Here is a 15000-nt window from a genome sequence, read left to right as displayed (position 1 = left end):
CGGGTGACTGTCTGTGAGGAGTTGTGGTGTGTTCTCCCTGTGTCCGCGTGGGTTTCCTCCGGGTGACTGTCTGTGAGGAGTGTGGTGTGTTCTCCCTGTGTCTGCGTGGGTTTCCTCCGGGTGACTGTCTGTGAGGAGTGTGGTGTGTTCTCCCTGTGTCTGCGTGGGTTTCCTCCGGGTGACTGTGAGGAGTGTGGTGTGTTCTCTCTTTGTCTGCGTGGGTTTCCTCCGGGTGACTGTCTGTGAGGAGTGTGGTGTGTTCTCCCTGTGTCTGCGTGGGTTTCCTCCGGGTGACTGTCTGTGAGGAGTGTGGTGTGTTCTCCCTGTGTCTGCGTGGGTTTCCTCCGGGTGACTGTCTGTGAGGAGTGTGGTGTGTTCTCCCTGTGTCTGCGTGGGTTTCCTCCGGGTGACTGTCTGTGAGGAGTGTGGTGTGTTCTCCCTGTGTCTGCGTGGGTTTCCTCCGGGTGACTGTCTGTGAGGAGTGTGGTGTGTTCTCTCTTTGTCTGCGTGGGTTTCCTCCGGGTGACTGTCTGTGAGGAGTGTGGTGTGTTCTCCCTGTGTCTGCGTGGGTTTCCTCCGGGTGACTGTCTGTGAGGAGTGTGGTGTGTTCTCCCTGTGTCTGCGTGGGTTTCCTCCGGGTGACTGTCTGGTGTGTTCTCCCTGTGTCTGCATGGGTTTCCTCTGGGTGACTGTCTGTGAGGAGTGTGGTGTGTTCTCCCTGTGTCTGCGTGGGATTCCTCCGGGTGACTGTCTGTGAGGAGTGTGGTGTGTTCTCTCTGTGTCTGCGTGGGTTTCCTCCGGGTGACTGTCTGTGAGGAGTGTGGTGTGTTCTCCCTGTGTCTGCGTGGGTTTCCTCTGGGTGACTGTCTGTGAGGAGTGTGGTGTGTTCTCCCTGTGTCTGCGTGGGTTTCCTCCGGGTGACTGTCTGTGAGGAGTGTGGTGTGTTCTCCCTGTGTCTGTGTGGGTTTCCTCCGGGTGACTGTCTGTGAGGAGTGTGGTGTGTTCTCTCTGTGTCTGCGTGGGTTTCCTCCGGGTGCTCCGGTTTCGTCCCACAGTCCAAAAAACACACATTGGTAGGTGGTTTGGAGACTCAAAAGTGTCCGTAGGTGTGAGTGTGTGAGTGAATGTTTGAGTGTGTGTCGCCCTGTGAAGGACTGGCGCCCCCTCCTGGGTGTTCCCGTCTTGTGCCCAGTGTTAGGATTAGTGTTAATTAGGTACATTAATAATTTGTTGGGGACTCTGTGGCGTTGAGGTTAGAGAAGCGAGCTTGAGTCTGGAGGGTCTCTGGGTCCATTCCCAGGAAGGGTAAGAGAACGTTCATTCACGGCTGAATGTGGTCACAGCCCCCTGCTCCGGCTGTGTGTGTAAAGTATTGCTCACTAGGGTGTGTTTGTGTGTTCACCGCCACAGATGGGTCAAATGCAGAGAAGCAGTTTCCCCAAGGGATGAATAAAGGTGCTTCTTCTTCTTCTTCTTCTTCTTCTTCAGTGGATAGTCCTCACAAGAATAGTAGAACCAATGTGTATGTCTGTGTGTGTGTGTTTTATATTAAATCTTATTTATATATTCCATCATTTATTAAATACATATACTCCTTTTTTCTTTTCTTTTTTTAAAGAAATTAACTTATCTATTTTCTTTATTATTTCTAATCTTATTCAATTCTATAATTAAATTGCACATGGATATATATTTGTTTGGGGACGTGGAGTCCCGGCATAGCTATGAATACACACACCCACTCTCTCTCTCTCTCTCTCTCTCTCTCTCTCTCTCTCTCTCTCTCACCCTCCTCCTCTCTCTCCGCCCATTCCACAGCAGCGGTGAGAGAGAGAGAGAGAGAGAGAGAGAGAGAGAGAGAGAGAGAGAGCGCAGGTCTGAGCTCTCTGAGACGGGTTCATGTGTTAAATCTCGGTCCGGATCCGAGTCGCGGTGAACACGGCTCTCGGTACCGGGCACCGGAGCTCGCGTCAGGGCAGAAGATCAGTGGGAGCCTCGTGGCTGTGTGGCCGGGGAGAGAACGAAGGAGAGCGTCGTGAGGAGAGGCTGCGTGCCGCGGCTCGGAGCAAACACAGCGGAGCTCTGGATGGGTAACACACACACACACACAAACACACACCGGTTACCAGCCGGTAGCACCGCGGTTACTGTCTCTCCGTGCGGTCCAGACTCGGGCTGAATGGTGGTCAATGAAACGATTGTCGATTCGATTATCGGCGATATTCCGGACACCGCGTTTACGGTCTCGGTGACAGAACATGCAATGCCCAATGGTCCAGGTGTGTATTAAACACACAAACATCAATCAGCCACAACATTAAAACCGTGTGCCTAATATTAATAAGTCCTCTTTTAGAGACGTGCACTGAGGAGATTCAGCAATGCGTCGCCTGTTCAATCCCAGTCCCAATAATGAAATGTGATGTTAGAGTTGTTTTAAACTATGATTTGTTTGCTCTGATCTGTTTATAAAAGCCATTCCTCTCAGATATGTATCATTTTTATTGACATCGTCGACACAGTGCAGTGCAGAGGCCGAGACGTAAATGCGCAGTCGCGTTTAAACTGAACTGAACGCGGGGAACCAGTGGGAACCACACCTACATCTGTGTCCAGAACGCAAAGAGTTAATCAGTAAATACAGATAAGACCCCGCAGTCCTCCTCCTCCTGAACACTCAGACTCGTCCAGACACAGACTCCACCAGATCTGAGGGTGTTCTGTGGTCTCCGGCTCCAGGACATCACCTTAGGTGGAGTTTCCGTGTTCTCTCTGTGTCCGTGTGGGTTTCCTCTTGATGGACTGGACTTGTTTGATCTGGGGACTCTTGAGTCGAGTCGACTCCAGGAACTCTTCGTCCTGTTTGTGGTGTGGCGTGAAGCATTATCCTGCTGAGAGAGGACGCTGCCGTTAGGGGGCAGTGGAGGGTGGGCTCGGTCCACAGGGTTTAGGGAGGGTGTCTGGGTCAGAGGAACATCTACACGAACTCCAGGACCCAAGGTTCTCCAGCAGAACATCACCCAGAACACCACACTCCCTTCTTACAGTGCATCTGAGGTCATCTCTTCCCCGGGTCAGTGGCGGACACTCACGTCCATATCAGGGTCGTCCATGGTCCCCAGCGTAGACGCTTTCAGCAGTGGACAGTGGTCAGCACTGGCGCTCTTTCTTTGGACCACTTTGGGTCAGTACTAACCATGGCACACTGGGAACACCAAAACATTATGACTGTCACAGCAGTGTGGGCCTCGGATCCTTACCCTGACCATTTCTCCTGCTTCAGCAACTGACTGTTCACTCCCTGCCTTATACACCCCCACTGTCTCAACAGGGGGCGCTGTCTCCAGATCCTTAGAGTTCCTCACTGCACCTGGGAGTGGTTTTAATGTTGTGGCTGATGGTTTGTGCGATATGATTGTGTGTGTTGTACAGATATCGAGCGATGTATTGATCTGAACTGATGTACTGCTGCAGCTTTAGTCGTAATAGTGCAGTGTTGCCACTCCTCTACCTCATTTGCATAACTCCACTGTTCTGTTACCACCCCCCCCACCAACTGCCCCAAGGTGGCCTTTTGTATAACTGATGACATGTAAATATCTGGACACCTGTCCTCCCGCTAAGCTAACAGAGCTAATACCACAGCAGTCAGTGGACCACCTCCGTCTGTTACGAGGGGGGCTGTGGTTTTCTGATAAGCTCCGCCTTCTCTTCTGTGATTGGTTACATTTTAATATGATAGTTGCTGTTATTACCATTACTTACTAGTGTTAGTTATTAGCACAGAGTAGGATGGCTGTCTCTCTCTCTCTCTCTCACACACACACACACACGCACACACACACACACACACACACACACACACACACACACTATCTCTGCTGATTCCCTATCTGTCTCTCTCTCTATCAGTCTCTCTCTAATTATCCGTCCTTCTCTTCCTTCTTTCTGTCTTCTGTCACCTCACCTCTTTCTGTTTGTTTCTTTCCTTCTCTCTCTCTCTCTCTCTCTCTCTCTCTCTCTCTCCTGTGTCCAAACTGGAGATACTAGCTTTTGTTGTGAAATATTTCACATATGTGTCACTGTAGAACAGAGGCCCACTGGCTGTTGCTCATTGGCTTCCTGCTGCTGACTTTGTACGAATCAACTAATCCCAGAACAGGGGGCGGGGCTTGTCGGAATATAGGTGGGAAATGAAAAAAAAATGGTGGCAGTGATTTTATTAAACTCTCTTTTTCTCTTTCTCTCTCTCTCTCAATCCCACTCACACTCTCTATCTCTTCATCTCTCTCTCTCTGTCGTTACCCAACCCTTACCCTTATCTGTCTCTCACCTGATTTTCTGTCTCTCTCTTTCTGACTCATGTCTTTTTCTGTTTCTCTTTCTTTTTGTTCTCTCTCTCTCTCTGTCTGATACAGGTGTGTGATCGATGGAGGTGTGTGTTAGGTGTGTGTGTGTGCCGTGTGTGTACACTTTGCTGACAGAGAGAACAGCACAGAGACGCTCCTCCGCCGGTTCTGGTCCAGAGAGAGACGCTGCTCCGGCTGACCCCGCTGACCCGTGATGTACAGGTGGGCGATATCCCCCTCCACCCCACTGGGTGATACATGTTATTCCTCAGTGTGTGTGTAGCTGATGTTCAGGCATGCGGGCGTGTGTGGAGCGCGTGTGATGTCTGATCCGGCACACGTGAGCAGACCTCTGTGTGCAGTGGCCTGTGAAAAGGGAGATGTGGGCCTGACCTGAGCCAGAATTATTTTCCTAACCGGGTCGAGTCAGCACTTACTCTCCATCAGGGTCTGAGGGCATGTGGCGGATCTGTTCCGAACAGATATCACTCAGAACCCAGCCCTGTTTGACCCAGAGCCCTGTGGACAGAGATCCTTGATTAGAGCCCCACGCTGCGTCTGCAGTTACACCGCCACACCACTAGGGCTAAATCACAAACATCACCCTGTATGTAGTGGTGTAGTAGTGTTAGTTTTATCTGTGAAGTGCACTATGTAGGGAGGGGGGTGCTATTTGGAACAGAGTGTAGTTTACATGTGGTGCCAAGAAAAGAACATTTCCATATTTTTCCTTTGCTCCACTTTTGATTTGTTCTGTGACGTCAGTCCAATGTCTGAGGAAATCTGTGGTGGTGAATTTGCTGTTGTCTGCGTCTCTGTCGTTTGGAGGAGCTCTCCTCGACTTGATCCATTTCCCTGAGTAGGGCTGCCACAATAAATCAAATCTTATTTGTACAGTGCTTTTCACAACAGAAACAAAGTGACAAAGCAGCTTTACAGACCTCCCTCAGCACACGAGGAAGAAACCTTGGAAGGACCCAAGACTCAGGAGGGGGAACCCATCCTCCTTGGGTCAACACCGGAGAGCACAACAACGATGTAGGTTTTGTATCTAAACCAGACCTGGAGTCCTCTGTGAGAACACACCGTCACTCCTCAGTGGCCATCGCTCAGTTCCACACAGACTCCACCGGTCTCCCGTGGCGAGAGGCAGAGCTCAGACCTCCTGACTCCAGAGCGTCACGTTACAAACCTCATTAATTAACTCTGAGTTCTTGTTGGGATGGATTTGGAGGGTGCCCTGTATCTGTTTGTAATGTGAATGAATCTGTGTTGATACGTTTATGTGTTGCTTTTATTTGCCACCAACTGCTTTTACTGCTGTGCCAAGAGATCAGCTGAATCCCGAATGTCTCCCTCCACCCTATGTAGTGCACAGTGTAGGTCATAAAATAACAGTTTCTGTTTAGTGAGCCGTATGTCAATTCCAAAACCATTTACACTCAGCTGTAAGAGTCACAACTTCCTGTTGAAGTAGTGCCCTGACTGTGTGTAGTAGATTCAGTTTTATAATCTATGAAGTGCACTATGTAGGGAGTAGGGGGCTATTCTGTGAAGTGCACTATGTAGGGAGTAGGGGGCTATTCTGTGAAGTGCACTATGTAGAGAGTAGGGGGCTATTCTGTGAAGTGCACTATGTAGGGAGTAGGGAACTATTCTGTGAGGTTCACTATGTAGGGAGTAGGGGTCTATTCTGTGAGGTGCACTATGTAGGGAGTAGGGGGCTATTCTGTGAAGTGCACTATGTAGAGAGTAGGGGGCTATTCTGTGAAGTGCACTATGTAGGGAGTAGGGAACTATTCTGTGAGGTTCACTATGTAGGGAGTAGGGGTCTATTCTGTGAGGTGCACTATGTAGGGAGTAGGGGGCTATTCTGTGAGGTGCACTATGTAGGGAGTAGGGGGCTATTCTGTGAGGTGCACTATGTAGGAAGTAGGGGGCTATTCTGTGAAGCGCACTATGTAGGGAGTAGGGGGCTATTCTGTGAAGCACACTATGTAGGGAGTAGGGGGCTATTCTGTGAAGTGCACTATGTAGGGAGTACATTTGTAAGTGATGATTCCTGTGTGGTTCCTCCCTCACAGTGCGATGGCTTTACTTGTGAAGTTGCAGAGTCGGTGAAACAGGACACACTCCCGGTAACCCATAGCAACCACCTCCCTCCATCATGACGGATCAAAGCAACATCCAGTCGGCGGCATGCAAGAGCATCCGGCCGTTCAAGTCGAGTGAGGAGTACCTGTACGCGATGAAGGAGGACCTGGCCGAGTGGCTGCACTCGCTCTACGACCTGGACGTCACGGTGGACACGTTCCTACAGAGCCTGGAGACGGGCTGCACCCTCTGCGTTCACGCCAACGCCGTGAACAGCGCCGCCCGCCTCGCCCAGCCCACGCGCGCCTGGCCCGACGTGGCCTTCCAGCAGCGCGGCGCCGTGGCCGGCAGCTTTGTGGCTCGCGACAATGTCTCCAACTTCATCCGCTGGTGCCGCAGCGAGCTGTGTGTGCCCGACGTGCTGATGTTCGAGACCAACGACCTGGTGGAGCGCGGCAGCGAGAAGAACGTGGTGCTGTGTCTGCTGGAGGTGGCGCGGAGGGGTGCGCGGTTCGGGGTCCCTGCCCCCGTGCTGGTGCAGCTTGAGGAGGAGATTGCGCGAGAGGAGAGTCGCGAGCGCGAGCGGGAGAAGGAACGAGAGCGGGAGCGTGAGAACAAGAAGAAGAAGAAGAAAAACGAGCGTGAGGAGGACAAACATCAGCTCGAGGAACAGGAGGAGGAGGAGGAATATGAGCCGCCACCAAGGAGAGTGTGTGACATGCGAAATCTGGATGAACTGGTGAGTGTTCACATGTAATTCAGTTTGGCTCTGTTCCATTTGGTTCAGTAATTCAGTTTTGGTCACTTCTTAAAGTTGAGTTTTTTTAGTTTATATAGAACAGCACACTTCAGTCCAATTCAGTTCAGTTCAGAACGGATCAAAAGAGTGCATTTCAGCTCCTGTTCAGTAAAAACGTGTTCATTTTTATTTATAGTAATTCATTTCAGTTTTGTTAGTTAATTTCAGATCAGTTTTCATTAAGTCCATCTCAGTTGAGTTGAGCTCAGTTACAGTCTCAGTTCCTGTGTAAATGAAGCTGCAGCTGTGGTTGTAATGATCATCTCAGACACATGGACCTAGAGCAGAGGGGGCTCTACACCAGTGGGCTTTGTGTAAGTGTGTGTGTGTGTGTGTGTGTGTGTGTGTGTGTGTGTGTGTGATTGCTTTTGTAAAATAAAATGCTGCTCTCCGCTCTGTTTGCGCTGGAAAAAAGTTACAGTGTTTGTACGCAGCCCTGGCTCAGTAAATGAGACACAGAATAAGTGTCTCTGCCCAAGCTGGCACAGGTGTTTCTCTCTCTCTCTCCATGCTCAAATGCCATGAGAAACAGCATTTGGAGGCATTTGGACAGTGGAGAGACCTCTGAACATTGAAAACAAAAAAAAAAAAGAAATGAGGATGTTCTTGTTATTTTTGCAGTTACTGTGACATTACAAATTTCTGAGTTTCTGTGGGAATTCCAACAGTGAATTAAAACTTACAAACGAGTTACACTTCAGACACCAACAAGATACAGTGGGTTCTTACTCACGCACACCGCTCCACTTTAAAAGATACAGTCGCTTCTTACTCACACACACCGCTCCACCTTAAAAGATACTGTCACTTCTTACTCACACACACCGCTCCACCTTAAAAGATACAGACGCTTCTTACTCACACACACCGCTCCACCTTAAAAGATACAGTCGCTTCTTACTCACACACACCGCTCCACCTTAAAAGATACAGTCGCTTCTTACTCACACACACCGCTCCACATTAAAAGATACAGTCGCTTCTTACTCACACACACCGCTCCACCTTAAAAGATACAGTCGCTTCTTACTCACACACACCGCTCCACCTTAAAAGATACAGTCGCTTCTTACTCACACACAGTAAGGTGGAGCGGTGTATGTGAGTAAGAAGCAACTGTATCTTTTAAGGTGGAGCGGTGTGTGTGAGTAAGAAGCGACTATATCTTGTTGGTGTCTGAAGTGTAAATTGTCTGTAAGTGTTTATTCACTGTTTGAATTCCCACAGAAACTCATGTGTAACTCGAGCTGTTTAGTTTTGTAGCACTTAGGCTCTGTGTTTACTTTCATGCAGTTAGCGCTCTCCTGAATTTAGAGTCAGTTCCACCTTAAGTAATGTAACTGTAACAGCAAAAATAAGTCAGTGTTACCCCCCTATGGAGCAGGAATAGAGCAACATCCTCATCTCGGTTGGTGCTTTTCAGCGTTTGGAGTCTCTCCGTTGTCTAAAAACCTCCAGATGGCGTTTCTCTGCCGTGAGCAGAGAGAGAGAAAGCCTAGCACCGGACCCAGACACTTTGTTTTTTTACCCATTTACAGACACTGGGGCTTCGTAAACACATCTGCGAATGTTTAGGAAACAGCTTCTGAATTTTATAAAAAGTCTTTTATGGTGATATATACAAATGTGAACGACGGCAGGTATATGGCATCTGCTCTGCTATTTAAGGTGGAATGGGATGTCTGGGTGTGTCTGGGTGTGTGATTTTACTACATATCATCGCTGTCCAATTAAAAACATGCATCTCCCAAAACAGTAGCTTTACATGAGAAAGAAAAAACATTCCTAACTCCCAGTGGAATTCAGAGTAACAGATTTAATTCAGAGACATTTTGGGACGTTTCTATTGGTCGATTCATCATGAGATTTACACCTAGGGTGAATGCCAGCTGCTGGGTTCAAATGATGCAGTAAACTACAGCTCCACACACAGAGAAACAGGGGTTTAATTGGACAGTGGCTTTGTGGGAAAATGTGCCGTACACATCAGTCACAGTGCAAATAAAACGCAGGTTATTACAGAACGATACGAGCAATTAATAGATTTAGATACTGTAAATAAGTCCAAATAATCATTACCTCACACAGGAGATATTTAAAATGCAGGGTGTGCACTGTGGGTAATGCGTGCTACAGAGAGTTAGAGAGAATGAGTCATTAGATAGAGTGTCCACAAACTTTTGGACATGTTGCGTGCATTATTGTTGATATTCCCACATTGTAACAGTGGAAGGTGTGGACAGGTTTTTCCAGAACGCTCAGGTGTGTGTCTGCTGACAGTTCACTCCTCGCTCTGCATCACTGGGGTCTCAAAATCATTGGGGTCTACTGTTGCTTAGCAACAGGGAGATACAGAGTGATCAGAAAACACAGCGTGAACCCCCAACAACAGAAGGGCACAGTGTCTTTGAGGCGAAGCACTGAATCGAGCCACAAGTTTATAACCACCTCCATGTTTCTACACTCACTGTCCGTCCTCTCCACTGTCCACAGGAGCACTTTGTAATTCCACACTTACAGACTGAAGTTTAGTATCTGTGGCTCTGCATACTTTATTACCCCACTTCCCCCTTGTTCTTCAGCGCTCAGGACCCCCACGGAGCAGGTGTGATGTGGTGGTGGATCATTCTCACTCTGAGGAGTATGGAGTGTTCTCTCTGTGTCTGCGTGGGTTTCCTCCGGGTGACTGTCTGTGAGGAGTGTGGTGTGTTCTCTCTGTGTCTGCGTGGGTTTCCTCCGGGTGACTGTCTGTGAGGAGTGTGGTGTGTTCTCCCTGTGTCTGCGTGGGTTTCCTCCGGGTGACTGTCTGTGAGGAGTGTGGTGTGTTCTCTATGTGTCTGTGTGGGTTTCCTCCGGGTGACTGTCTGTGAGGAGTGTGGTGTGTTCTCTATGTGTCTGTGTGGGTTTCCTCCGGGTGACTGTCTGTGAGGAGTGTGGTGTGTTCTCTCTGTGTCTGTGTGGGTTTTCTCCAGGTGACTGTCTGTGAGGAGTGTTGTGTGCTCTCTCTGTGTCTGCGTGGGTTTCCTCTGGGTGACTGTCTGTGAGGAGTGTGGTGTGTTCTCTCTGTGTCTGCGTGGGTTTCCTCCGGGTGACTGTCTGTGAGGAGTGTGGTGTGTTCTCCCTGTGTCTGCGTGGGTTTCCTCCGGGTGACTGTCTGTGAGGAGTGTGGTGTGTTCTCTATGTGTCTGTGTGGGTTTCCTCCGGGTGACTGTCTGTGAGGAGTGTGGTGTGTTCTCTCTGTGTCTGCGTGGGTTTCCTCCGGGTGACTGTCTGTGAGGAGTGTGGTGTTGTTAGGGGCGCGGGGTGTGGACTGAAGGAGGGCGGACGCAAACGCTTAGAACACAGACTTTATTAACCAGAACTTCACGAAACAAACACAACTCGACTGGGGCATGAAACGAGCAAGAGAAACGAGCAACACTGCGACGAACACGAAGAACAAATGAACCATACGACGAACACGGAGAATAAGGAACACGGAACAAAGAACAAATGAACGACAAGAGGAAGTGAGACGAGAGGGCTTAAATGCACAACACAGACGAGACGCACCTGAGACAAATAACGAGGGTGACGTAAAAGAGGCGGAGACGAAGGTAGAGACAAAGGCGGAGACATGGAAAACAACAAAACAAAGCCATGTGCTGAGAAAACGGACCAGACGGGACGTGAGTGTGACAGGTGTGTTCTCTCTGTGTCTGCGTGGGTTTACTCCGGGTGACTGTCTGTGAGGAGTGTGGTGTGTTCTCTCTGTGTCTGCGTGGGTTTCCTCAGGGTGACTGTCTGTGAGGAGTGTGGTGTGTTCTCTCTGTGTCTGCGTGAGTTTCCTCTGGGTGACTGTCTGTGAGGAGTGTGGTGTGTTCTCTATGTGTCTGCGTGGGTTTCCTCCGGGTGACTGTCTGTGAGGAGTGTGGTGTGTTCTCTCTGTGTCTGCGTGGGTTTCCTCCGGGTGACTGTCTGTGAGGAGTGTGGTGTGTTCTCCCTGTGTCTGCGTGGGTTTCCTCTGGGTGACTGTCTGTGAGGAGTGTGCACCCAGTGATTCTGGGTAGGCTCCGGACCCACTGCCGCCCTGAACTGGATAAGGGTCACAGACAGTGAATGAAGTATTTAACTATTCTAAATAAATAAAGCACAAATCATGTCAAACAGACCTTTAATAAAAAGTGTTTTTTGCTAGCTATTGTGGACGTGTGGACGTCGGGCCGGCTGTGTGTTGGCTCCACGCGGTGTGTGTTCAGAGGATCCCAGAGCTGGTTCAGCTTGCTGCTCTGCTCTGTGGGAGTGTACAGTTATATAACTCCTTCCTCAGCTGACTTTAGAGGATTGTAACAGTTTATAGCTCAGTGCAGAAATGTGCTTGTCCAGCAAACAGCCTCATGATCCCAAAACAACCATGACGCAGCTTTTAGCCTTGGGCCTTTGTGATCTCCACAGTGATATCTGGACCCACCCTTCACCTTCAGAGAGTGTGATCTTAAAATGGCTGTCAACTCATGGCATCTGTGTCGTTATTAGAGCCTTTAGAAGGGTATCGTCACCATATTTATCTCATTAACATGAACTGTTCACACATTAAACAATCCTGTGTTTGGTACGTCTTAAAGCTGCCACATTCACCCCTCGTCTCCACAGTGGAACACAGTTCTGTTTCTTAATGAAACGCCTGTGACCTGCTTTGGTCCAAACCCCACGAGCCCCACAGCAGTGTTCTCCCCCTGTGTAAACAGCTCTGTTCAGAACGGCCGCTTTCAGCACCTGTTCCTTTAAATGATAATGAGCCGCTCGCTGTTCACCCCGACCCCGAGCGCACAGCAGTGAGGAGCGAGGAGCAGAAGCTCTGGTTTTTAGCCGTTTTCACTCTGTTCTCTTTGTTCTCTGTTTTTACTCAGTGCTCTTATTTCTCCGCGCTCGTTGTGTCTGTTTTGCTGAGTTTAACCTGGTCTTTGCGCTCTCACATAAACACGGGTCCAGCGCTGTGATTGGACAGACTCAGACGAGGGGGCGGGGCCATTCTAAAGTCTCTGCACTTGACGTCAGAAGCAGGCAGCGCACAGAAAACTGACTGGGGTCTTGTTTCACTGTGTGTGGGTTGGTGAGCTCCAGACTCACACTTTAATATGAACATGCACATGAATATTTTCAGTCTCCAAAAGGAGTGAGGAGAGGGGGTTAATCTCTGATTGTGGAACTCTTCTGAAGGAGAATGAGGCTCTAAATGTAACTAAAGTCCAGCAGCTCCTCTGATATCACTGCAGACTGGTGCAGAGCTGCTACAGAGTGGCGCTAGTCGCCTGGGAATGAAGCGCTGCTCTGTTTTATTTGGGTTCTGATGAAGTATCAGGGTGTTGAAGGGTCATCCTGTTTCGTAGGGGGAGACTTTAACCCCTACGCTCTGTAACTCAGCTCCAAGGGGCAAGAGGTCACTCGAAAAGAAGTGGGAGGTGGGAAAATATGGCATGGGATTCTCTTCAATCTGTGTTTAAACTTGGCGCAGGGTGAGGACAGCAGCGTGTATGAAACGTGCAGGCGGTCCAGCACAGGCGTGTCTGGTCTTGTCCACACTGCAGCACCAGAGCTGTGTTTCCAGAATGACGTGATTTGGAGATCAGATTTGAACAGATGTGGTGTCAGCGTGTGGAAAGGGTGCTGTAGTGTGGATTCTTGGGCTAAACCGAGCGGTGGATGAGGCCTGGGCTCAGAGTGTTTTCACTGGGACGTGATGCATCAGTGAACTGCAGCGAATTCCTTTGTGTCCCATTTATCACAGTCTCCTAAACACACTCTCATCTGCAGAGCTCTGTGCAGAACAGCTTTAGAGACAGTGTGTGTGTGTGTGTGTGTGTGTGTGTGTGTGTGTGTGTGTGTGTGTGTGTATGTGTGTGTGTGTGTGTGTGTGTGTGTGTGTGTAGAGTTTCAGTAATAAGCCCCTTGCTGATATCAGGCTACATCCTGAAACCCCTCTGTTTTCTGCAACTGTTGCTCTGAAGCAGCTGAGGCTCCTCACTGCAACATTAGAGGGTGAGGACACCCCCCAACACACACACACACACACACACACACACAAATTAATTTCAAAATGAATAAAAGTATTAAAAAATATTGTCTTTGTACTATTTTCAACTAAATTGAGTTTTTAATCATTTAAACATCACTGCATTTTGCACAGAGCGGTGCGGTGGTGGCACAGCATTTAGTCCCTGTCACAGCTCTAGGGTCCTGGAGGTTGTGGGTTCGAGTCCCGCTCCAGGTGACTGTCTGTGAGGAGTGTGGTGTGTTCTCCCTGTGTCTGTGTGGGTTTCCTCCGGGTGACTGTCTGTGAGGAGTGTGGTGTGTTCTCTCTGCGTCTGCGTGGGTTTCCTCCGGGTGACTGTCTGTGAGGAGTGTGGTGTGTTCTCTCTGTGTCTGCGTGGGTTTCCTCCGGGTGACTGTCTGTGAGGAGTGTGGTGTGTTCTCCCTGTGTCTGCGTGGGTTTCCTCCGGGTGACTGTCTGTGTGGAGTGTGGTGTGTTCTCCCTGTGTCTGCGTGGGTTTCCTCCGGGTGACTGTCTGTGAGGAGTGTGGTGTGTTCTCTCTGTGTCTGTGTGGGTTTCCTCCGGGTGACTGTTTGTGAGGAGTGTGGTGTGTTCTCTCTGTGTCTGCGTGGGTTTCCTCTGGGTGACTGTCTGTGAGGAGTGTGGTGTGTTCTCTATGTGTCTGCGTGGGTTTCCTCCGGGTGCTCCGGTTTCCTCCCACACTCCAAAAACACATGTTGGTAGGTGGATTGGAGACTCAAAAGTGTCCGTAGGTGTGAGTGTGTGAGTGAATGTGTGAGTGTGTGTTGCCCTGTGAAGGACTTGCGCCCCCTCCAGGGTGTGTTCCTGCCTTGCTCCCAGTAATTCTGGGTAGGCTCTGGACCCACCGCCGCCCTGAACTGGATAAGGGTCACAGACAATGAATGAATCAATGAAAGTATGAATGTATTTTATATTTATTTAGTTCGTAGCTGAGTGAAAGAGTCTAGCCATTGTCCACGTCTGATTAAACTGTGTGAACATAGTGATAAATGGTGTGATTTGATTGTACCCATTTTGCTGATGACCTTGTGTGACTGTGCACTGATACAGAGAGAGAGAGAGAGAAAGGTTGTGTCTGAAAAGAAAATATGCTCCAATCTCTGTCTCTCGCTTTCTCTTCTCTCCCCCATTTTTTGTCTTTCCATGTTCTTTTTTCTCCCTCTGTTCGTCTGTTTTTCTATTTCTATCTCTGCTCTCTCTCTCTCTCTCTCTCTCTCTCTCTCTCTCTCTCTCTCTCTCTCTCTCTCTCTGTCTCTCTCTCTCTCTCTGTCTCTCTGTGTAATTGCTGGGTTATTATAATGACAGTGTAGAGGGAAGAGAGTGTGTTTTGGTTCCTCCACAGCTGTGGTATATGATCAGTAAGGCGGGCGATCAAAGCTCATCTGCTGTCACACACACACACATACACACACACACACACACACACACACACACACACACACACACACAGACAGACAGAGCCTGTGGAAGGTGGGAGTTGTCCTCAGGCCGTATAAGTGTCCTCTTGGTTGATGAACATATCTCATGCAGATGTCCTTTCACAGGATCAGCTCGGGCATCTGTCAGCTGATGTGACGGATCTGGGCAGTCGGCACTCTCCTCTGGCACATTGGGCTGTCCAGGCGGTGGTTGATATCAAGTGTTTTAAAGGAAGTGTATACTTGCCCTCACTGTCCCAGTGACCTCCAAGGGCACTCCCAGTGAGT

The 15000-nt window shown here is 49.3% G+C and overlaps 1 protein-coding gene across 1 annotated transcript in view; it reads left to right on the top strand.

Annotated features, from left to right (window-relative positions):
- The first annotated feature begins 1866 nt into the window (after positions 1-1866).
- Positions 1867-15000, top strand: part of LOC136676171 (GAS2-like protein 1) — an 18350-nt gene continuing 5216 nt past the window's right edge. The window contains exons 1-3 of the mRNA XM_066653011.1: positions 1867-2090; positions 4419-4571; positions 6434-7182. Coding sequence (XP_066509108.1) covers positions 6517-7182 — 666 coding nt within the window. The 5' untranslated portion in view covers positions 1867-2090; positions 4419-4571; positions 6434-6516. The remainder of the gene's footprint in view (positions 2091-4418; positions 4572-6433; positions 7183-15000) is intronic.

The sequence above is a fragment of the Hoplias malabaricus genome, chromosome X2, assembly GCF_029633855.1.
Source record: "Hoplias malabaricus isolate fHopMal1 chromosome X2, fHopMal1.hap1, whole genome shotgun sequence".
Taxonomy (NCBI): Eukaryota; Metazoa; Chordata; class Actinopteri; order Characiformes; family Erythrinidae; genus Hoplias; species Hoplias malabaricus.
This window is presented reverse-complemented; position numbering and strand designations above follow the sequence as displayed.